At 44.4% G+C, this 23,262-nt stretch overlaps 1 protein-coding gene across 1 annotated transcript in view; it reads left to right on the top strand.

The window, feature by feature from the left end:
• Positions 1-23,160, top strand: part of kcnd3 (potassium voltage-gated channel, Shal-related subfamily, member 3) — a 302,565-nt gene extending 279,405 nt beyond the window's left edge. Inside the window, exon 8 of the mRNA XM_064956447.1 lies at positions 18,413-23,160. Coding sequence (XP_064812519.1) covers positions 18,413-18,590 — 178 coding nt within the window. The 3' untranslated portion in view covers positions 18,591-23,160. The remainder of the gene's footprint in view (positions 1-18,412) is intronic.
• Positions 23,161-23,262: the final 102 nt, after the last annotated feature.

Below are 23,262 nucleotides of genomic sequence, written 5' to 3'. Positions count from 1 at the left end.
TACCCACTCCTACTGAGGATGGTAGCTGACTCTATACCCACTCCTACTGAGGATGGTAGCTGTCTATTTACCCACTCCTACTGAGGATGGTAGCTGACTCTATACCCACTCCTACTGAGGATGGTAGCTGACTCTATAGCCACTCCTACTGAGGATGGTAGCTGACTCTATACCCACTCCTACTGAGGATGGTAGCTGACTCTATAGTCACTCCTACTGAGGATGGTAGCTGACTCTATAGTCACTCCTACTGAGGATGGTAGCTGACTCTATAGCCACTCCTACTGAGGATGGTAGCTGACTCTATACCCACTCCTACTGAGGATGGTAGCTGACTCTATACCCACTCCTACTGAGGATGGTAGCTGACTCTATAGTCACTCCTACTGAGGATGGTAGCTGACTCTATAGCCACTCCTACTGAGGATGGTAGCTGACTCTATACCCACTCCTACTGAGGATGGTAGCTGACTCTATAGCCACTCCTACTGAGGATGGTAGCTGACTCTATAGCCACTCCTACTGAGGATGGTAGCTGACTCTATACCCACTCCTACTGAGGATGGTAGCTGACTCTATAGCCACTCCTACTGAGGATGGTAGCTGACTCTATACCCACTCCTACTGAGGATGGTAGCTGACTCTATAGTCACTCCTACTGAGGATGGTAGCTGACTCTATAGTCACTCCTACTGAGGATGGTAGCTGACTCTATACCCACTCCTACTGAGGATGGTACCTGACTCTATAGTCACTCCTATCTGTCATATCTTTAATCTGAGTCTAGAGGAAGGTTTGTCCTCAGGCCTGGAGGGAAGCCAAAGTCATTCCGCTACCCAAGAGTGATAAAGCAGCCTTTACTGGTTCTAACAGCAGACCAATCAGCTTGCTGCCAGCTCTTAGCAAACTTTTGGGGAAAAAAATGTATTGACCTAATAAAATTATATTTCTCTGTAAACATATTAACAACAGACTTTCAGCATGCTTATAGAGAAGGGTGCACAACATGTACTGCACTGACACAAATGACTGATGATTGGTTGAAATGAATTGATAATAAGAAGATTGTGGGAGCTGTGCTGTTAGATTTCAGTGCAGACTTTGATATTATTGACCATGACCATGTGTAATGTTTTTTCAACTTCTGCCATATTGTGGATTCAGAGCCATCTATCTAATATAATTCAAAGGGTTTTCTTTAATGGAAGCTTCTCTAATGTCCAACATGTAGAGTGTGGTGTACCGAGGGCAGTTCTAGCTCATTACTGGCCACACATTCCAAAACTGACTGCAACTCCTTGTTAAGGGTTTCAGTGACTTCCTTAGCTGTGCTTGCTGAGATGTATATGGTTGAATCATCAGCAGACATGGACACACAGGCTTTGTTTAATGCCAATGGCAGGTCATTGGTAAAAATATAAAAAAGTAGAGGGCTGGTCTTGAATATCTCTAAAACTAAGAGCATTGTATTTGGTACAAATCATTCCCTAAGCTCTAGATCTCAGCTGAATCTGGGTGCAGTTGTTGAGGAGACTCTGGGTGCACAAGTTGAGGAGACTCAATTACTTGGTGTTACCTTAGATTGTAAACTGTGATGGTCAAAACATATAGATTCAATAGTTGTAAAGATGGGAAGAGGTCTGTCTGCAAAACCGAAATGTTCTGTTTTTTTGACACCCCTCTCCACAAAACAAGTCCTGCAGCCCCTAGTTTTGTCTTACCTTGATTATTGTCCAGCCATCTGGGCAAGTGTTGCTAAGAAAGACCTAGTACAGCTGCAGCTGGCCCAGAACAGAGTGGCACGTCTTGCTCTTCATTGTAATCAGAAGGCTACTATAAATACTACGCTGCCAGTGTCTCTTGGCTCAGAGTTGAGGAGAGACTGACTGCATCACTTCTTCTTTTTATAAGAAACATTAATGTGTTGAAAATTCCAAGTTGTTTGCATAGTAAACTTACTCACAGCTCTGACACACACACTTACCCCACCAGACATGCCACCAGGGTTCTTTTCACAGTCCCCAAATCCAGAACAAATTCAACAAAGTGTACAGTATTATATAGAGCCTTATTTCTATCTCATATTGCTCAAATGAACAGCAAACCTGGTTTAAAAAAACAGATGAAGCAACACCTCACAGCGCCTCTCCCCTATTTGACCGAGATATTTTGTGTATATATTGATATGTAGGCTGTGTGTGCTGTTTTTAACTGTATGTAGTTCTGTCCTTGAGCTGTTCTTGTCTATTAATGTTCTGGAATATATCATGTTTCATGTGGACCCCAGGAAGAGTAGCTGCTGCTTTTGCAACAGCTATTGGGGATCCTAATACAATACCTAAAATACCCAAACACTGTGACGAGAAATAACTAGCAGGTGTACTATGCTCAAGGAGCTAGAATTTGTCAGTGCACAATTCAGCTGTGGGAACATGGTGTCTCAATACCAGACAACAGAAAGAGCTGGCCGTTACTATACAAGAGATTGTTCGTGAGGAGATTACCTCTGCCCTCAACTTACAATTAAAACTGGTAAATTAATCATTGGCAGTGATTACTGCTGAAGTGGATACCTATTCAACCAAAGTGGAAAGTCTGGAGAGGATAGCCAATGAGACAGACTTGGAAACAGCACAAACTAGGTTGGAAAGGATAATCAAACTCCTAAAAGAGAAGATGGAATTCAATGTGCGGGTCAAAGGAACTCAACTTCCTTAATCTTTTCTATGAACTGTCCGGGCCGGAGAGGCTGGGTCCCATGCCATCGATTAACATTGCGCATCGCACAGGTCCTCTCAGGAATGGATCTTGTCTATGATTGTACTGATCCACAGCTTTGAAGTCAAGCTGTGAATTGTTCGCCTTGCAGCGGAATCCAGGGGTCTGACCTATGTGGGGAAGTGGATCAGCATCTACTCAGACCTGAGTGCTGAACTGCTAAAACAGAGGGAGACCTACAGAGAAGTGAGATCCCAGCTACGCAGGCTAAATCTAAGATGCGGCTTCATCCACCCGACAAAACATATCTTGACCTTCCAGAATACAACACACACATGTTCTACTGCCAGGGAGGCTAAAGACTTCTTCGATAAGCACATCAAGTCCAACACACAAGGTGACGAGCTGACAGATCTAGGTGCTGCCATAGGACAATGATGAGGAAACCCTCGCAATTGGGTAAAAGGAACACTACTATTATTATTATTATTGCTGAGCATTGGACTTTGTCATTATTATTAAATTGCCGATGTTCCAGGACATTTAGACATTGATGACTCCACACCAATTAATGAACAATGGATAATATATTGAAGTGCCATACAAACTGGGGTTGCTTCCTTGTGGGTCTACAGCACATTGCATCCCTATGGATTAAACTGCTTACATTTAACATTTAACATTTAAGTCATTTAGCAGACGCTCTTATCCAGAGCGACTTACAAATTGGTGAATTCACCTTCTGACATCCAGTGGAACAGCCACTTTACAATAGTGCATCTAAATCATTAAGGGGGGGTGGTGAGAAGGATTACTTATCCTAGGTATTCCTTGAAGAGGTGGGGTTTCAGGTGTCTCCGGAAGGTGGTGATTGACTCCGCTGTCCTGGCGTCGTGAGGGAGTTTGTTCCACCATTGGGGGCCAGAGCAGCGAACAGTTTTGACTGGGCTGAGCGGGAACTGTACTTCCTCAATGGTAGGGAGGCGAGCAGGCCAGAGGTGGATGAACGCAGTGTCCTTGTTTGGGTGTAGGGCCTGATCAGAGCCTGGAGGTACTGCGGTGCCGTTCCCCTCACAGCTCCGTAGGCAAGCACCATGGTCTTGTAGCGGATGCGAGCTTCAACTGGAAGCCAGTGGAGAGAGCGGAGGAGCGGGGTGACGTGAGAGAACTTGGGAAGGTTGAACACCAGACGGGCTGCGGCGTTCTGGATGAGTTGTAGGGGTTTAATGGCACAGGCAGGGAGCCCAGCCAACAGCGAGTTGCAGTAATCCAGACGGGAGATGACAAGTGCCTGGATTAGGACCTGCGCCGCTTCCTGTGTGAGGCAGGGTCGTACTCTGCGGATGTTGTAGAGCATGAACCTACAGGAACGGGCCACCGCCATGATGTTGGTTGAGAACGACAGGGTGTTGTCCAGGATCACGCCAAGGTTCTTAGCGCTCTGGGAGGAGGACACAATGGAGTTGTCAACCGTGATGGCGAGATCATGGAACGGGCAGTCCTTCCCCGGGAGGAAGAGCAGCTCCGTCTTGCCGAGGTTCAGCTTGAGGTGGTGATCCGTCATCCACACTGATATGTCTGCCAGACATGCAGAGATGCGATTCGCCACCTGGTCATCAGAAGGGGGAAAGGAGAAGATTAATTGTGTGTCGTCTGCATAGCAATGATAGGAGAGACCATGTGAGGTTATGACAGAGCCAAGTGACTTGGTGTATAGCGAGAATAGGAGAGGGCCTAGAACAGAGCCCTGGGGGACACCAGTGGTGAGAGCGCGTGGCGAGGAGACAGATTCTCGCCACACCACCTGGTAGGAGCGACCTGTCAGGTAGGACGCAATCCAAGCGTGGGCCGCGCCGGAGATGCCCAACTCGGAGAGGGTGGAGAGGAGGATCTGATGGTTCACAGTATCGAAGGCAGCCGATAGGTCTAGAAGGATGAGAGCAGAGGAGAGAGAGTTAGCTTTAGCAGTGCGGAGCGCCTCCGTGATGCAGAGAAGAGCAGTCTCAGTTGAATGACTAGTCTTGAAACCTGACTGATTTGGATCAAGAAGGTCATTCTGAGAGAGATAGCGGGAGAGCTGGCCAAGGACGGCACGTTCAAGAGTTTTGGAGAGAAAAGAAAGAAGGGATACTGGTCTGTAGTTGTTGACATCGGAGGGATCGAGTGTAGGTTTTTTCAGAAGGGGTGCAACTCTCGCTCTCTTGAAGACGGAAGGGACGTAGCCAGCGGTCAGGGATGAGTTGATGAGCGAGGTGAGGTAAGGGAGAAGGTCCCCGGAAATGGTCTGGAGGAGAGAGGAGGGGATAGGGTCGAGCGGGCAGGTTGTTGGGCGGCCGGCCGTCACAAGAAGCGAGATTTCATCTGGAGAGAGAGGGGAGAAAGAGGTCAGAGCACAGGGTAGGGCAGTGTGAGCAGAACCAGCGGTGTCGTTTGACTTAGCAAACGAGGATCGGATGTCGTCGACCTTCTTTTCAAAATGGTTGACGAAGTCATCTGCAGAGAGGGAGGAGGGGGGGAGGAGGATTCAGGAGGGAGGAGAAGGTGGCAAAGAGCTTCCTAGGGTTAGAGGCAGATGCTTGGAATTTCGAGTGGTAGAAAGTGGCTTTAGCAGCAGAGACAGAGGAGGAAAATGTAGAGAGGAGGGAGTGAAAGGATGCCAGGTCCGCAGGGAGGCGAGTTTTCCTCCATTTCCGCTCGGCTGCCCGGAGCTCTGTTCTGTGAGCTCGCAATGAGTCATCGAGCCACGGAGCGGGAGGGGAGGACCGAGCCGGCCTGGAGGATAGGGGACATAGAGAGTCAAAGGATGCAGAAAGGGAAGAGAGGAGGGTTGAGGAGGCAGAGTCAGGAGAAAGGTTGGAGAAGGTATGAGCAGAGGGAAGAGATGATAGGATGGAAGAGGAAAGAGTAGCGGGGGAGAGAGAGCGAAGGTTGGGACGGCGCGATACCATCCGAGTAGGGGCAGTGTGGGAAGTGTTGGATGAGAGCGAGAGGGAAAAGGATACAAGGTAGTGGTCGGAGACTTGGAGGGGAGTTGCAGTGAGGTTAGTGGAAGAACAGCATCTAGTAAAGATGAGGTCGAGCGTATTGCCTGCCTTGTGAGTAGGGGGGAAGGTGAGAGGGTGAGGTCAAAAGAGGAGAGGAGTGGAAAGAAGGAGGCAGAGAGGAATGAGTCAAAGGTAGACGTGGGGAGGTTAAAGTCGCCCAGGACTGTGAGAGGTGAGCCGTCCTCAGGAAAGGAGCTTATCAAGGCATCAAGCTCATTGATGAACTCTCCGAGGAACCTGGAGGGCGATAAATGATAAGAATGTTAAGCTTGAAAGGGCTGGTAACTGTGACAGCATGGAATTCAAAGGAGGCGATAGATAGATGGGTAAGGGGAGAGAGAGAGAATGACCACTTGGGAGAGATGAGGATCCCGGTGCCACCACCCCGCTGACCAGAAGCTCTCGGGGTGTGCGAGAACACGTGGGCGGACGAAGAGAGCAGTAGGAGTAGCAGTGTTATCTGTGGTGATCCATGTTTCCGTCAGTGCCAGGAAGTCGAGGGACTGGAGGGAGGCATAGGCTGAGATGAACTCTGCCTTGTTGGCCGCAGATCGGCAGTTCCAGAGGCTACCGGAGACCAGGAACTCCACGTGGGTCGTGCGCGCTGGGACCACCAGATTAGGGTGGCCGCGGCCACGCAGTGTGGAGCGTTTGTATGGTCTGTGCAGAGAGGAGAGAACAGGGATAGATAGACACATAGTTAACAGGGTACAGAAGAGGCTACGCTAATGCAAAGGAGATTGGAATGACAAGTGGACTACACGTCTCGAATGTTCAGAAAGTTAAGCTTACGTAGCAAGAATCTTATTGACTAAAATGATTGAAATGATACAGTACTGCTGGAGTAGGCTAGCTGGTAGTGGCTGCGATGTTGACACTACACTAATCAAGTCGTTCCGTCGAGTGTAATAGTTTCTACAGTGCTGCTATTCGGGGGCTAGCTGGCTAGCTAGCAAGGTTGATTGCGTTCCGTTACTTTAAAAGAACGACAATAGCTGGCTGGCTAACCTAGAAAATCGCTCTAGGCTACACAATTGTCTTAGATACAAAGACGGCTATGTAGCTAGCTAGCTACGATCAAACAAAACAAACCGTTACGATAGATTAACAGTCCCTCCTAAGGGGCTTCCAAACAATTCCTTTTTGCGTGTTTTTTATTTCTTCCTATGTTTAAACTAATTTAGAACATTTAATAGTAATAAAAAATATGAGGATATTTGAGTTTTTCTTAGACCAAAGAAAATAACCCCCAACAACAACAAAAACTGTGTGAGGATGACCAATGGGTGGGGGTGACCAATGGGTGGGAATGACCAATGTGTGGGGGTGACCAATGGGTGGGGGTGACCAATGGGTGGGAATGACCAATGGGGGGGGGGAATGACCAATGGGTGGGGATGACCAATGGGTGGGGATGACCAATGGGTGGGAATGACCAATGGGTGGGGAATGATCAATGGGTGGGAATGACCAATGGGTGGGAATGACCAATGGGTGGGGAATGACCAATGGGTGGGGATGCCCAATGGGTGGGGATGACCAATGGGTGGGGATGACCAATGGGGGGATGACCAATGGGTAAGGATGACCAATGGGTGGGGAATGACCAATGGGTGGGGAATGATCAATGGGTGGGGATGACCAATGGGTGGGAATGACCAATGGGTGGGAATGACCAATGGGTGGGGATGACCAATGGGTGGGGATGACCAATGGGTGGGAATGACCAATGGGTGGGGAATGACCAATGGGTGGGAAATAACCAATGGGTGGGGATGACCAATGGGTGGGGATGACCAATGGGTGGGGAATGACCAATGGGTGGGAAATAACCAATGGGTGGGGATGACCAATGGGTGGAGATGACCAATGGGTGGGGATGACCAATGGGTGGGGATGACCAATGGGTGGGGATGACCATTGGGTGGGGATGACCATTGGGTGGGGATGACCAATGGGTGGGGATGACCATTGGGTGGGGATGACCATTGGGTGGGGATGACCATTGGGTGGGGATGACCAATGGGTGGGGAATGACCAATGGGGGGGGTTTCCCTGTAGGTCCAGCGTTTAGTTTTATATCCATGGGCTTATTAATTAACACCGAAGATAATAATTACATCATTAATAGTATTTTATTTTTTACAATGACAACGCTAGCTATTGACTCTTGGAATATGAAAGGCCTAAACTCACCAATTGAACATTGTCTTGATATCCTAACAATAAACCATGTTGATATAGCAATGCTCCTAGAAACACACCTGCTCCAAAAAGACTCACATAGAACAGAAAACCATTCGTACAAACTGGCTGTTATTTTATCAGCCCCAAACATAACTAAAGGTGTAATCATAATGATACATAAGAAACTCAAAATAACCATCTTGGGTAAAGGCGAATACTAAGAAGGCAGAATCACTTTCCTTAAATGTATCCATAATGAAAATAAAATTGCCTTTATTCATGTGTATGCTCCAAATTCATATGATTCATTTTCAAGTTTTTTAATTCTTTGAACAGCATATTGTTAGAGTTAACTGAATTCCATCTGGTTATTGTACAGACATAAATGCCATTCTGAACATGCAGGACATATCTAATAAGACCAACTACAATCCATAGGCAACCAAGGCTCTCCAAAATATACTCTCTGATTACAACCTCATTGATGCCTGACTAACTCATAACCCTAAAGTAAAAAAGTACACTTGCTATTCAAGCAGTCACAAAACATTCTCCCAAATTGATTTCATACTATTATGTAGTCCTCTATTTTCTTTAATCTAGAAAATATAAATTCAACATATGAGCATATCTGATCATCATGCCTATCACTGCCTGATACAACTTTCAGAATCTCCTAAAAGAGCCACAAGATGGCGCTTTAAAGAAGATAGCAGAATTAGAAAAGTTGTTAACGACATTAGTGTTCTCAACAAACACTTTTTTCAGACCAGGTAGCTACTCTATTCAAAGTCAAAACAAACTATTGATAAGACAGAGAGCAATATTTGGCCATCCATCGAGTTAGACTCAACGAAATTAGACCAACATCTCTCAATTCTAAAGATCATGAGATCTCATTATACAGCGATGATATCTTACTTTAGCTAGGCAATGTCCTCAATCCCTCCCAAAACATCAGAACATCATAGATCATTTCAGCTCTATCTCAAGTTATAACATCAGTCTCACCAAATCTGACCTACTGCATCTCTACTTATGGAATCCCAATCATATCCCATTTTGTTTCCTTCCTTAGATAAAACCATTGCCAAAAACTTTAAAGGGAAATTCCATTTTTGTCTCCATCTCCAGCACCGTCCCAAAATCCCCATATGTGAAAATTGTTGCGTGTCCATGTTTTGTAGAAGAAAAGATAGATGAAGATACATGAAGTGTTTCCAATGACATTATCAACAAATTACGAGACAATTAGTAGGTAATACCTACCCATAATTGGTTAAAATCACATGACGCACACTGATGATGTCATTGCAAACACTTATTGTATCTTCCTCTTTTTTACTACAAAACATGGGAATGCCCATTTTCACATATGTGGACCTCAGCAGATAGACACTATATCCCAGACACTATATCCCAGTTGCTTCAACCAAACCTTTAACCGGACGAATATCTATTCTAATATCTATGAATTTCTGTAGTTCTATGCTTCCCTTGTCTCCTCCTTCTGGCTGTTGGGATGAAATCCATAGAGCGGATTAAAAATGTACAGTGGGGCAAAAAAAGTATTTAGTCAGCCACCAATTGTTTATCTCAATACTTTGTTATATACCCTTTGTTGGCAAAGACAACAGCTAGCGACTGGAAAATGCTAGCTGACATTGGCCGGCAACTTGTGTTTCCTCCGGAGATCGCAACCACCACCCTAAGACCTGACATGGTGCTCTGGTCCCGTTCACTCAATAAGGTCTTCATCATTGAGCTCACAGTACCCTGGGAAAACTCAGTAGATGAGGCTTATGAGCGAAAACATCTGCGCTATGCTGATCTAGCTGCCGAAGCACGGCATCATGGCTGGAACACAGAAGTCCGACCAGTGGAGGTGGGCTGCAGAGGTTTTGTGGCAACATCTACAACCAGACTGCTTAGAGACCTGGGAATTAAGGGCCAGAGCCAGCGTTCGGCAATCAAAGCTGTATCAGAGGCGGCAGAAGGCAGCAGTCAGTGGCTCTGGATGAAGAGGAAAGACCCCAGCTGGGCCCCGAAGTGAGAGGGCCAGGAGGTATGCGGTCAACAATGCTTGACTCAGGGAGGAGGACGCCCCTGCCATGCATAGTCCCATGGGATGTTGGCTATCAACAACAAGGCAACTCCTATGACTAATTGGGAATGGGACGCAAGCGTAGGATTGATCACCCTGTCGCTGGCCGCCTTTGGGGAGGGTGTATAGTGTGAAAGGCCGAAACACCCTAGGAACCAAAGGTACACTACTGACGATGCGCTCCCCAAATTTCACCACGTTCACTGTTTATTAACTCTTGGAAGTGCTTGCACAACGGATAGTAACATCTCATCCTGTGTTCTTGGAATCTTTGTTGGCAAAGACAGAGGTCAAACGTTTTCTGTAAGTCTTCACAAGGTTTTCACACACTGTTGCTGGTATTTTGTCCCATTCCTCCATGCAGATCTCATCTAGAGCAGTGATGTTTTGGGGCTGTTGCTGGGCAACACGGACTTTCAACTCCCTCCAAAGATTTTCTATGGGGTTGAGATCTGGCTAGGCCACTCCAGGACCTTGAAATGCTTCTTACGAAGCCACTCCTTCGTTGCCCGGGCGGTGTGATTGGGATCATTGTCATGCTGAAAGACCCGGCCACGTTTCATCTTCAATGCCCTTGCTGATGGAAGGAGGTTTTCACTCAAAATCTCACGATACATGGCCCCATTCATTCTTTCCTTTACACGGATCAGTCGTCCTGGGCCCTTTGCATAAAAACAGCCCCAAAGCATGATGTTTCCACCCCCATGCTTCACAGTAGGTATGGTGTTCTTTGGATGCAACTCAGCATTCTTTGTCCTCCAAACACGACGAGTTGAGTTTTTACCAAAAAGATATATTTTGGTTTCATCTGACCATATGACATTCTCCCAATCTTCTTCTGGATCATCCAAATGCTCTCTAGCAAACTTCAGACGGGCCTGGACATGTACTGGCTTAAGCAGGGGGACACGTCTGGCACTGCAGGATTTGAGTCCCTGGTGGCTTGGTGTGTTACTGAGGGTAGGCTTTATTACTTTGGTCCCAGCTCTCTGCAGGTCATTCACTAGGTCTCCCCGTGTGATTCTGGGATTTTTGCTCACCGTTCTTGTGATCATTTTGACCCCACGGGGTGAGATCTTGCATGGAGCCCCAGATCAAGGGAGATTATAAGTGGTCTTGTATGTCTTCCATTTCCTAATAATTGCTCCCACAGTTGATTTCTTCAAACCAAGCTGCTTACATATTGCAGATTCAGTCTTCCCAGCCTGGTGCAGGTCTACAATTTTGTTTCTGGTGTCCTTTGACAGCTCTTTGGTCTTGGCCATAGTGGAGTTTGGAGTGTGACTGTTTGAGGTTGTGGACATGTGTCTTTTATGCTGATAACAAGTTCAAACAGGTGCCATTAATACAGGTAATGAGTGAAGGACAGAGGAGCATCTTAAAGAAGAAGTCACAGGTCTGTGAGAGCCAGAAATCTTGCTTGTTTGTAGGTGACCAAATACTTATTTTCCACCATAATTTGCAAATGAATTAATTAAAAATCCTACAATGTGATTTTCTGGATTTTTTTTCTCATTTTGTCTGTCATAGTTGAAGTGTACCTATGATGAAAATTACAGGCCTCTCTCCTCTTTTTAAGTGGGAGAACTTGCACAATTGGTGGCTGACTAAATACTTTTTTGCCACACTGTATATGGTAAGGTAAGCGAGCCCGGATAAAATTAACTAACTTTCAAAGGGGGAAAGATGTAGGAGGACTATCCATACCAAACTTTAAATTGTATTTCCAGGCACTAGCATTTCATCCCATCCTAAATTGGCTTTGACCAGTCATAGATGACCTTCAGGGTCAAATAATAATAATTACAGTGGTTGTAGAGGGTGCAACAGGTCAGCACCTCAGGAGTAAATGTCAGTTGGCTTTTCATGGCCGATCAATCACAGTTAGAGACAGGAGGTGCGGTAGATGGACAGAGAGAGAGTCGAAAACAGCAGGTCCGGGACAAGGTAGCACGTCCGGTGAACAGGCCAGGGTTCCATAGCCTCAGGCAGCAGCACGACCAGGTGGACGGGACAGCAAGGAGTTATCAGGCCAGGTAGTCCTGAGGCATGGTCCTAGGGCTCAGGTTCTCAAAAGAAAGAAAGAAAGAAAGAAAGAAAGAAAGAAAGAAAGAAAGAAAGAAAGAAAGAAAGAAAGAAAGAAAGGAGCATACTTAAATTCACACAGTACACCGGAAAAGACAGGAGAAATACTCCAGATATAACAGACTGACCCTAGCCCAGGACACACAAACTACTGCAGCATAATTACTAGATGCTGAGAAAGGAGGGGTCGGGAGACACTGTGTCCCCGTCCGTCGATACCCCCGGACAGAGCCAACCAGGCAGGATATAGACATGGCTGAGTATAGCTCACAAACATGTCCCCCACGGCACAAACCCGAGGTGGGGGCGCCAACCCGGACAGGAAGATCACGTCAGTGATTCAACCCACTCAAGTGACGAACACCCCTCCTAGGGATGGTATGGAAGAGCACCAGTAAGCCCGTGAGTCAGCCCCCATAATAGGGTTAGAGGCAGAGAATCCCAGTGGAGAGAGGGGAACCGACCATGCAGAGACAACAAGGGCAGTTCGACGCTCCAGTGCCTTTCCGTTCACCTTCAAACCCCTGGGCCAGACTACACTCAATCATTAGCCTTCAATAAAGACTTAAAGGTCGAGACCGAGTCTGCATCTCTCACATGGATAGGCAGACCTTTCCATAAAAATTGAGCTCTATAGGAGAAAGCCCTGCCTCTAGCTGTTTGCTTAGAAATGCAATGGACAATAAGGAGGCCTGTGTCTTGTGACCGTAGCGTACGTGAAGGTATGTATAGCAGGACCAAATCGGAAAGTTAGGTAGGAGCAAACCCATGTAATGCTTTGTAGGTTAGCAGTAAAGTCTTGAAATCAGCCCTAGCTTTAACAGGAGGTCAGTGTAGGGAGGCTAGCACTGGAGTAAATTTATCACATTTTTTTGGTTCTAGCAGCCGTGTTTAGCGGCAACTGAAGTTTATTTAGTGCTTTATCCGGGTAGCCGGAAAGTAGAGCATTGCAGTAGTCTAATCTAGAAGGGACAAAAGCATGGATAAATTTTTCTGCATCATTTTCGGACAGAGAATGTCCGATTTTTGCAATATTACATAGATGGAAAAAAGTTGTACTTGAAACAGTCTTGATATGTTCGTCAAAAGAGAGATCAATGTCCAAAGTAACACCAAGGTCCTTCACAGTTTTATTTGAGACGACTGTACAATCATCAAGATTAATTGTCAGATCCAACAGAAGATCTCTTTGTTTCTTGGGGCCTAGAACGAGCATCTCTGTTTTGTCCGAGTTTAAAAGTAGAAAGTTTGCAGCCATCCACTTCCTTATGTCTGAAACATAGGCTTCCAGGGAGGGCAATTTTGGGGCTTCATCATCTTGCATTGAAATGTACAGCTGTGTATCGTCAAGTTAACATTATGTTTCCGAATAACATCACCAAGGGGTCAAATACATACTGAAAACATTAGTGGTCCTAAAACGGAACCTTGAGGAACACTGACATTTACAATTGATTTGTCAGAGGACAAACCATCCACAGAGACAAACTGATATCTTTCCGACAGATAAGATCTAAACCAGGCCAGGAATTGTCCATATAGACCAATTTGTATACCAAATCTCGTGTGATCGATGGTATCAAAAGCATCGCTAAGGTCTAGGAGCACGAGGACAGATGCAGAGCCTTTGTCTGACCCCATTAAAAGGTTATTTACCACCTTCACGAGTGCAGTCTCAGTGTTATGATGGGGTCTAAAACCAGACTGAAGCGTTTCATATACATTTTGTCTTCAGGAAGGCAGTGAGTTGCTGCGCACAGCTTTTTAAAAAAATGTTGCGAGGAATGGAAGATTTGATATTAGCCAATAGTTTTTTATATTTTCTGGGTCAAGGTTTGGCTTTTTCAAGAGAAGTTTTATTACTGCCACTTTTAGTGAGTTTGGTACACATCCGGTGGACAGGGAGACATTTATTATGTTCAACAAAGGAGGGCCCAGCACAGGAAGCAGCTCTTTCAGTTGTTTAGTTGGAATAGTGTCCAATATGCAGCTTGAAGGTTTAGAGGCCATGACTATGTGTTAAGAGATATAGTATTAAAAAACTTGAGTGTCTCTCTTGATCCTAGGTCCTGGCAGAGTTGTGCAGACTCAGGACAATGTAATTTGTTAATTCTAATGATCATGATCTTTTCGTTAAAGATGTTCATGAATTTATCACTGCTGAAGTGAAAGCCATCCTCTCTCGGGGAATGCTGCTTTTTAGTTAGCTTTGCGACTGTATCAAATATACATGTTGGTCTTCACTGATATATTCCTTAAACAATTTAAACTAAATTAAACAAACTTTCAAAACAATGTAACTGGGAATCAAAATGGCATGCCCATAACTCCAATATTTCATAATAGCGCCTTGCAATGTGGAGGGCGGCTTTTTGCATCACCCCAATGGTCAAAATGTGGAACTCGTAGCCGTGCCGATATCATGGACAGTAATGGTTTGAGAGCATTCCAAGATTTGAAAGACACATTAATTACCAGGCAAATATATTTTTTATATATATTTTTTATTTTGATATTTTATATATTTTTATATATATATTTTATATATATATATATATATATATATATATATACAAATGACATATATATTTACAACTTCCCCAACTATTTACAACTTACCTTGTGAAACCCAACTACCAAACCTTCCAATGATGGGATTTTAGGGATGCACCGATATGACATGTTTGACCGATATTTGATATTTTTTTTTGCCAAAAATACAAACCAATACCGATATTTTAGCTGCCTTTTAAACATTCTAGTACAGTTAAATAGTTAACACACACACACATGGACGCAGCAGTCTCAGGCACTGCATCTCAGTGCAAGAGGCATCGCTATAGTCCCTGGTTCGAATCCAGGCTGTATCACATCCGGCCGTGATTGGGAGTCCCACAAGGCGAAGCACAATTGGCCCAGCGTTGCCCGGGTTTAGCTGGGGTAGGCCGTCATTGTAAATAAGAATTTGTTCTTAACTGACTAGCTAGTTAAATAAAGGTTACACACACACCACACTTACCAAAAAGTTATTTTGATGGCATTTACATATGTCCCCATTACCAGTAAAACATCATCAAAAGCTATTTCTTTCACTTACTTGCTGTGCTGTTTCGTTGTTCATTTGTTTAGATGTTTCATTCTCAACCAGGATTTCATCATACATGTCAAGCAGTAAAGTTTTAGCTCTGTTTGTCCGTGCCCCCCCCTTCCTCGGTGCGCACTGTCACTGTGTCTGTTTCCATCTTGAACCAGCTGTGTATGTAATATTTCAAGTAAACCCTGTGTCTTGTCTGCATCGAAGTAGCGGTCCTTGTACCTAGCCTCGAGCACGGTGGTGACATGGTAAAGAGGCACAGAGAGAATACCACCAAATCGCTTGTTCACAGCCACGAATACTTTTGTAAGTTTTAACCCTGCGGTATGTGAGCAGTTTTGTTGAGCAGGCGTTTCAATGCCATGACAGATGTCATGTCTCCTGCAGACGCAGTTGATTAGCTTATTTTTTAGTCAGTTCATAGTCAGTTGTTCGAATGGCACTAGGAGTGTGTTCATGTTTCCAAGTTTCAGACATGTTCTCAAATGCCATTGAAATGGCAGCAGTGGTACAAAATATTTGTGGACCCACTGTGCTGTCAGACTCAGCATGCTCATGGGGTTGACATCGCTGGTCCAAATGTCAGTCGTGGCACCCATAGCAAGCAGCATAATGAATTAAATGATCTTGCCGTTAATGGATTTCAGCTTTGAGTTGTCTCGCTGAAATGTTCTTACTCTTTTAAATTAATGCTCAACTTGAACTTGTTTAGTTGTTGGAAGTGTGCCCTTAGTATTTTTCAGCTTTTGTTCTGTGTAGAGCTGTATTTTTCGTGGCGTCATTACATCATCTACCTATGTTATATAGGTATGCACGTCATCTACCTACGTTATATAGGTATGCACGTCATCTACCTACGCTATATAGGTATGTACCTCATCTACCTACGTTATATAGGTATGCACGTCATCTACCTACGCTATATAGGTATGCACGTCATCTACCTACGCTATATAGGTATGTACCTCATCTACCTACGCTATATAGGTATGCACGTCATCTACCTACACTATATAGGTATGCACGTCATCTACCTACGATATATAGGTATGCACGTTATCTACCTACGTTATATAGGTATGCACGTCATCTACCTACACTATATAGGTATGCACGTCATCTACCTACGTTATATAGGTATGCACATCATCTACCTACACTATATAGGTATGGCACATCATCTACCTACGTTATATAGATATGGCACGTCATCTACCTACGTTATATAGGTATGCACGTTATCCACCGACGTTATATAGGTATGTACCTCATCTACCTACACTATATAGGTATGCACGTTATCTACCTACGTTATATAGGTATGCTCGTCATGTACCTACACTATATAGGTATGCACGTCATCTACCTACGTTATATAGGTATGCACGTCATCTACCTACACTATATAGGTATGCACGTTATCTACCTACGTTATATAGGTATGCACGTCATCTACCTACACTATATAGGTATGGCACATCATCTACCTACGTTATATAGATATGGCACGTCATCTACCTACGTTATATAGGTCTGGCACGTTATCCACCTACGTTATATAGGTATGCACGTTATTTACCTACGTTATATAGGTATGCACGTCATCTACCTACACTATATAGGAATGCACGTCAGCTTTGGCATCGGTTTTGCACATCGGCCGATGCCGATGTTGGTTTTTTTAGCTAATATTGTCCGATTCTGAAATGCTCACAATATATCGGGCATCCCTATGGGATTTATAAATAAATTATCTGGGTTCCCGAAATGACTGATCTTAATAATATATAAACAACTTTTGGAAAGCTCATATTCTGAGCTTGCCATTAAAAAAGTATGGTCCACAGATCTAATTGAATCTCAACAATCCTTTCACTGGAACAGAATGAGGAAAAATATGACCTTGGCATCCCATCAACTTTCACAGACTTTATTTTACATCACGAAAATGTTTTACGATGAGATTGGCTCCAACTCGCAACTGTTTACGGTGTCCCCTAAATCAGGTAGGCACATTTCTCCATATGATGTTGGAGTGCCCTGCAGTTAAATGCTTCTGGGGAAATGTTACTAAATTCATTTCAAAGTGCATTATTAGATACACCCACCGAGTACCATGTCACCTTCCCCCTTTGCCTCCTGAACAGTCTGAAATCTTCAGGGCATGGAAATGTTGCTCAATTGGTATCAAGGGACCTAACGTGTGTCAGGAAAACATTACCCACTATTACCCCACCACCACCAGCCTGTACCTTTGACACCAGGCAGGATTAGGCCATGGACTCATGCTGCTGCGACCAAATCTACTTGCACATCCTCATCATTCCAGTGTAAATTGCTATATTGTAATTACTTTGCCACTATTGGCCTATTTATTGCCTTACCTCCTTACTTCATTTGCACAACTGTATACAGATTTTTCTATTGTGTTATTGACTGTACGTTTGTTTATTTCATTAAAAAAAAATCCTGACTCTGCCATCAGCATGACGCAACATAAACTGGCATTCGTCAGATCAGGCGACATTTTTCCACTCAATTGTCCAGTGTTGGTGATTGCGTGCCCACTGGATGGAGACATGTTGGCTGGGTGGGGTTGGGGGAATGGAATGGGAGTTTGGGGGAATGGGATGGGAGTTTGGGGGAATGGGATGGGAGTTTTGGGGTGGAGGCCCACATTTATTTATTTTCTATTCCTGTTTATACTGAATTTATTGTTTATTATTAAACTGTGTATTTCTTCTGGGTTTTTTCTTTTGAGTGGCAGCCTACAGGAACAGGTTTTATAAATGGATAACTTGAAATAGATAATGTACCTGTAACCTCCCCTCAACAAAAAATAACAAAACAAATAAACATTTGGTCTCATAAAAATATGTTTCTCATCCCCTCCTCTCTCTCTTTCCACTCCCTGCCTCTCTCTCTCTCCACTCCCTGCCTCTCTCTCTCTCCACTCCCCTCCTCTCTCTCTCCACTCCCTGCCTCTCTCTCTCCACTCCCCTCCTCTCTCTCTCTCCACTCCCCTCCTCTCTCTCTCCACTCCCTGCCTCTCTCTCTCTCTCTACACTCCCTGCCTCTCTCTCTCTCCACTCCCTGCCTCTCTCTCTCCACTCCCTGCCTCTCTCTCTCTCCACTCCCTGCCACTCTCTCTCTCCACTTCCCTCCTCTCTCTCTCTCCAGTCGCTCCAGTCTGAACATGCGTGTGGACGAACCCGCGCGCCTCAACTGCCAGAGTGGCACGATCACCACTGCGATCATCAGCATTCCGACGCCCCCAGCAACCACTCCTGAGAGCGACGCCCGCCCTCCACCCCCAGGCCCCGCCCTTCAGAACGTTGTGAAGGTGTCTGCGCTGTGAGAGTAGAAGCGCAGCAGGACGCGCGGACAGACAGACAGATAGGATGGATAGACAGACTCATGCAGATAGACAGAAGGACAGTGTGAAGGATACGACAGACGAGCAGGCGAATGCTCTGAAGGCCGAGTCCCAGACTGAAGACATGGAGATGGACTGCCTACTAGTGGAGATCTACTGTAATGACATGGACTTCCTGTAGAAATGGAGGATGGATTTTAGATACAGTCTACTGTAGGTGTCTGGGCGCTTCTGTATGTTTGAGTGTGCGTTTTGTGTGTGTTTGGTAGGTTATAAGTGTGTGTGAGAGAGAATGTGTGTTAGAGAAAATAAAAAAGGTTTGAGTTTTTGGAGTGTATGAAAGAGAAAGAGAAGCACTTGATGGGTCGCTGGAGAGATGTAGAGCAGTAAAGTCACATGTCCCTGGGCACGCAGCACCTTTTTATGGTTAGTGCTATCCGGGATCATTGGGACATCCCTACACTAAAACCTTAACCCTTACCTAACCCTAACCTTAACCCTTACCTTAAAAATAACCTTCACCTAACCTTAACCCTTACCTTAACAATAACACTTACTTAATCCTAACCTTAACAATAACCCTTACCTCACCCTAACCTTAACCATTTTAAATTTCAACTTCAATGGGGGGTATGGATGTCCCAAGGATCCCGGATAGCAAGAACGACCTTTTTATGGTTTGGAAGTGAGTTTGACATTTGACCTGTCCGGTCTTTACATCGTTACAGCAGGAAACAGTGATCATATCAAAGAAAAGAACTTAGACATATTGAAATCATTAAAGGTTTCCTCTGGTTTGTTATGTTATTTATGGCTTGATTCAGTTTGATCCACTTATTCGTCGTCATAGATACATGTCACTCACCATCCAAAATCTTTTTTTCCCTTCTTTTTTTTCTCCCCAGGTATAATTTAATTTCCCAGTGAAAAGTCTTAACAGATCAAACTATGGTAGGTGTCTGTGTCAGAGATACTAGTGGGTTTCTTATATTTGTGAACGTGTATGTGTGTATGCCTGTATGAGCGTGTGTGAGTTTGAGGAGCTGTCTGTAGTTTAGCTCTTTCTGTAAGTGTCCATGGCTCTGTATATGTGTGACTAGCTGCCACTCATGGAAAGCTCCTGTACATATTTTTGTCCAAAATTCTCAGCTGGAAGCCTTTTACACAATATGTGCCTGTTTCGTTTGAGTAAATTCTTGATTTTATTTCTCTCTTTTTTTGTAGGTCGGATTCCCTCCCTTTGCTTTCCTCTGGGCTCTAGTTGTAGATATTCAACAGACCTTTTATGTAAACTTGCTTCATTATCCAACACCAAGACCAAAAAGGTTGTATCTAAACTTAAACCACGTCTAACTAAAAGCACAAGGTGTTTGCTGAGAATTTCTGACAGAGATCTGTCCAGAGCCTGGGTTATATTGTGAATATTGTTAATAGAATATTTTGTAATATTTTCCCATTGTTTGGCAGAGCCAGTGAAGCTGTCCTCTCTCACTCTCTTTCTCTCTCGTTGTCGTCCTGTGTATCTCTTTCTCTCTTGTTGTCGTCCTGTTGTATCCTTTCCTCCGTTCCGTGTGAAGAACAGTATGCTTTTGGTAGTTGTTTTTAGTCGTCAATGTTTTCTCCCCAAACTCAGCTGGCATTTTTCAAAGTTTTTGGGTGTCTGTAATCTTCTATGTGGATAGAAACTTGGTGTTTGTACTTTTTCTGTGGCCTTCCATGTTTTTCCCCTGGGACATTCTAGGTCTTAAATGTTTTATTTTTTTCCTGGAGAACTTGAACCTGGGACATCTGTTGTCATGGTGACCACAGAGACATGGAGGACTGGATGACACCCACCGATGGACCTAAACCAACCTTAACATCTAACACTAGCCATTTATCTTCTTGGTTACAGGGTCTGAAATGTCTCTTTACCAGACACTAGAGTTGGGCTCAGTTCATTTCAGTATATTCAGACTGAATTCAGACCCCAACCCTTCCAGAGATACAGACACACAAAGGGGCAATGCAGAGTAGATCCATGGCATCTATCTACGACATGACACAGGACCTGTGATTCAACCAAACCAAAAGGGTTCAACTATGTTGGATCAGGAAGTTAATGGTATTGTTTATTTAGTGGATGACCTGCATTTGTAAGCACAGGTATTGTTACTTTAGAGCTCGATGATGTATTCTGTGACCATAGCTCCCAGGATCTAGGACCCAGTCGTTATGGGATAGAACATTGCGATCTTGCCCTCCTGTAGGGAAAACAACCTGTGGTTACCTACAGTGCATTCAGAAAGTATTCAGACCCCTTGACTTTCTAAAAATGTTGTTACAGCCTTATTCTAAAATTGAATAAATATAAAATGTCCTCATCAATCTACACACAATACCCCATAACGACAAAGCGAAACCAGGTTTTTCTAAATTTTTACAAATGTATTAAAAATAAAAACCAGAAATACCTTATTTACATAAGTATTCAAGACCCTTTGACATGAATCTTGAAATTGAGCTCATGTGCATCCGGTTTCCATTGATCATCCTTGAGATGTTTCTACAACTTGATTAGAGTCCACTTGTGGTAAATTCAATTGATTGGACATGATTTGGAAAGGCACACACCTGTCTATCTAAGGTCCCACAGTTGACAGTGCATGTCAGAGCAAAAACCCAAGCCATGAGGTGGAAGGAATTGTCCGTAGAGCTTTGAGACAGGATTGTGTCGAGGCACAGATCTGGTGAAGAGTACCAAAAAATGTCTGCAGTATTTGAAGATCCCCAAGAACACAGTGCCCATCATTCTTAAATAGAATAAGTTTGGAACCACAAGACTCTTCCTAGAGCTGGCCACCCGGCAAAACTGAGCAATCGGGGGAGAAGGGCCTTGGTCAGGGAGGTGAACAAGAACCCAATGGTCACACTGACAGAGCTAAATAGTTCTCTGTGGAGATGGGAGAACCTTCCAGAAGGACAACCATCTCTGCAGCACTCAACCAATCAGGCCCTTATGGTAGGGTGGCCAGACAGAAGTCACTCCTCAGTAAAGGGCACTTCAGCCCGCTTGGAGTTTGCCAAAAGCCCCTAAAGGACTCTCAGATCATGAGAAACAAAATTATATGGTCTGATGAAACCAAGATTGAAATTAGAGGCCTGAATGCCAAGCGTCACGTCTGGAGGAAACCTGGCACCATCCCTACAATGAAGCATGGTGGTGGAAGCATCATACTGTGGGGATGTTTTTCAGCAGCAAGGACTGGGAGACGAGTCAGGATCGAGGGAAAGATAAACAGAGTAAAGTATAGAGAGATCCTTGATGAAAACCTGCTCCAGAGCACTGAGGACCTCAGACTGGGGCAAAGGTTCACCTTATTCGTCTGAATACTTTCCGAATGCAGTGTAAGTTACTCCATTGGCTCACAACAAAAACTTGACCTTTTTCAAACGCAATTTTCTTGTTGTCTGATTGTTTAGTCAATTACAAAACTACATTTAAGAGAAGTACAACATGTCTAAAGATCACTTTCCAACATGGCCTGCTCCCTAGCGTTCTCTCTACTTGGAAAACCATATTGAAGGCTTCCCTCATGCCCCTTTTCATGACAATGCTAGCAGCCACTTGAGTGAGTGAGTGCTAGCTATCTACTGACCGGAACATTAAACTAGCCAAGACCAACAACACAAACAAACGGACTATACAGCTACAAGCAGTTAGTGGAGTTACAAACGAATGGTACTAAACAAGTTAAATGTCTTACCTGTGATTAAATGTTTTCCATACATAGCCTACTTGGACTCCCAAGTCCCCAAATATCCCACACCGAATAGCCTGAAGCCACAGGGCTCTTCTCACAGGCTCTTTCCTTATGTGGGAGCATTGCGAACCGTAGATTGGGATTTTTGACCTGACTACATGTACATTTTCAGCATGTTTTGTTATTTCTGTATAACAAATATTTAACAACGAGGTTGCCAATTTTACAATAGGAAATAATCTATAGGAAATAATATTGGTTTTCCCCAATTTGTGGGCCTGGTCGAGGGGAAATCCGACTTGGGCTATTAGTGTACGTGTAATACACAGTCAGACGCTCTCTGAGCAAACAGAGAAACAAGCACAGCCAGGCAGGCACTTTTCCAAAGTGAATTACATCTTACTCACAGTTTCCAGGCCTGGTTGTAACACTATTTGAATTAGATTGACAGAAAAGCGGAGACAACAGCAGTCTGTAAAAGTAGGTTCACGTTATTGGGTTGAAATAGAAAAGTGTTATCACAAGTCCTGCATACCATGACTTAAATCAAATGAAAAGGCTGACTTTGCAGTCTAGCCGACCGTGACACTGTAGGGGGGGCAGTGATCAAACACACAATACTCCCCTAAAAAGTGTCAAATCATTCTTATCTCTTCCCTAATGATTAACACTAAGGTCTGTTATTGTGTCAGTCCTCTCTCTTCTTTTTTGTTTTCTTTTCCCTTAGCCAATTTGTCTTTTCTTCGGCTCAGTCTCTCCATCACTCTTTGCTTTCCCCTGACTCCTGTCGTTGTTGACACTAATGCTGTGCGTATCCTGTCAGTCGTTGGTTATTATTTATGACCTTGTCTTGTGTCCCGACTGTGAAAACGCCTGATAAAAACATCTATATCTGCCGAAACCACCTCTGA

The sequence above is a fragment of the Oncorhynchus masou genome, chromosome 33 (assembly GCF_036934945.1).
Source record: "Oncorhynchus masou masou isolate Uvic2021 chromosome 33, UVic_Omas_1.1, whole genome shotgun sequence".
Lineage (NCBI taxonomy): Eukaryota > Metazoa > Chordata > Actinopteri > Salmoniformes > Salmonidae > Oncorhynchus > Oncorhynchus masou.
This window is presented reverse-complemented; position numbering and strand designations above follow the sequence as displayed.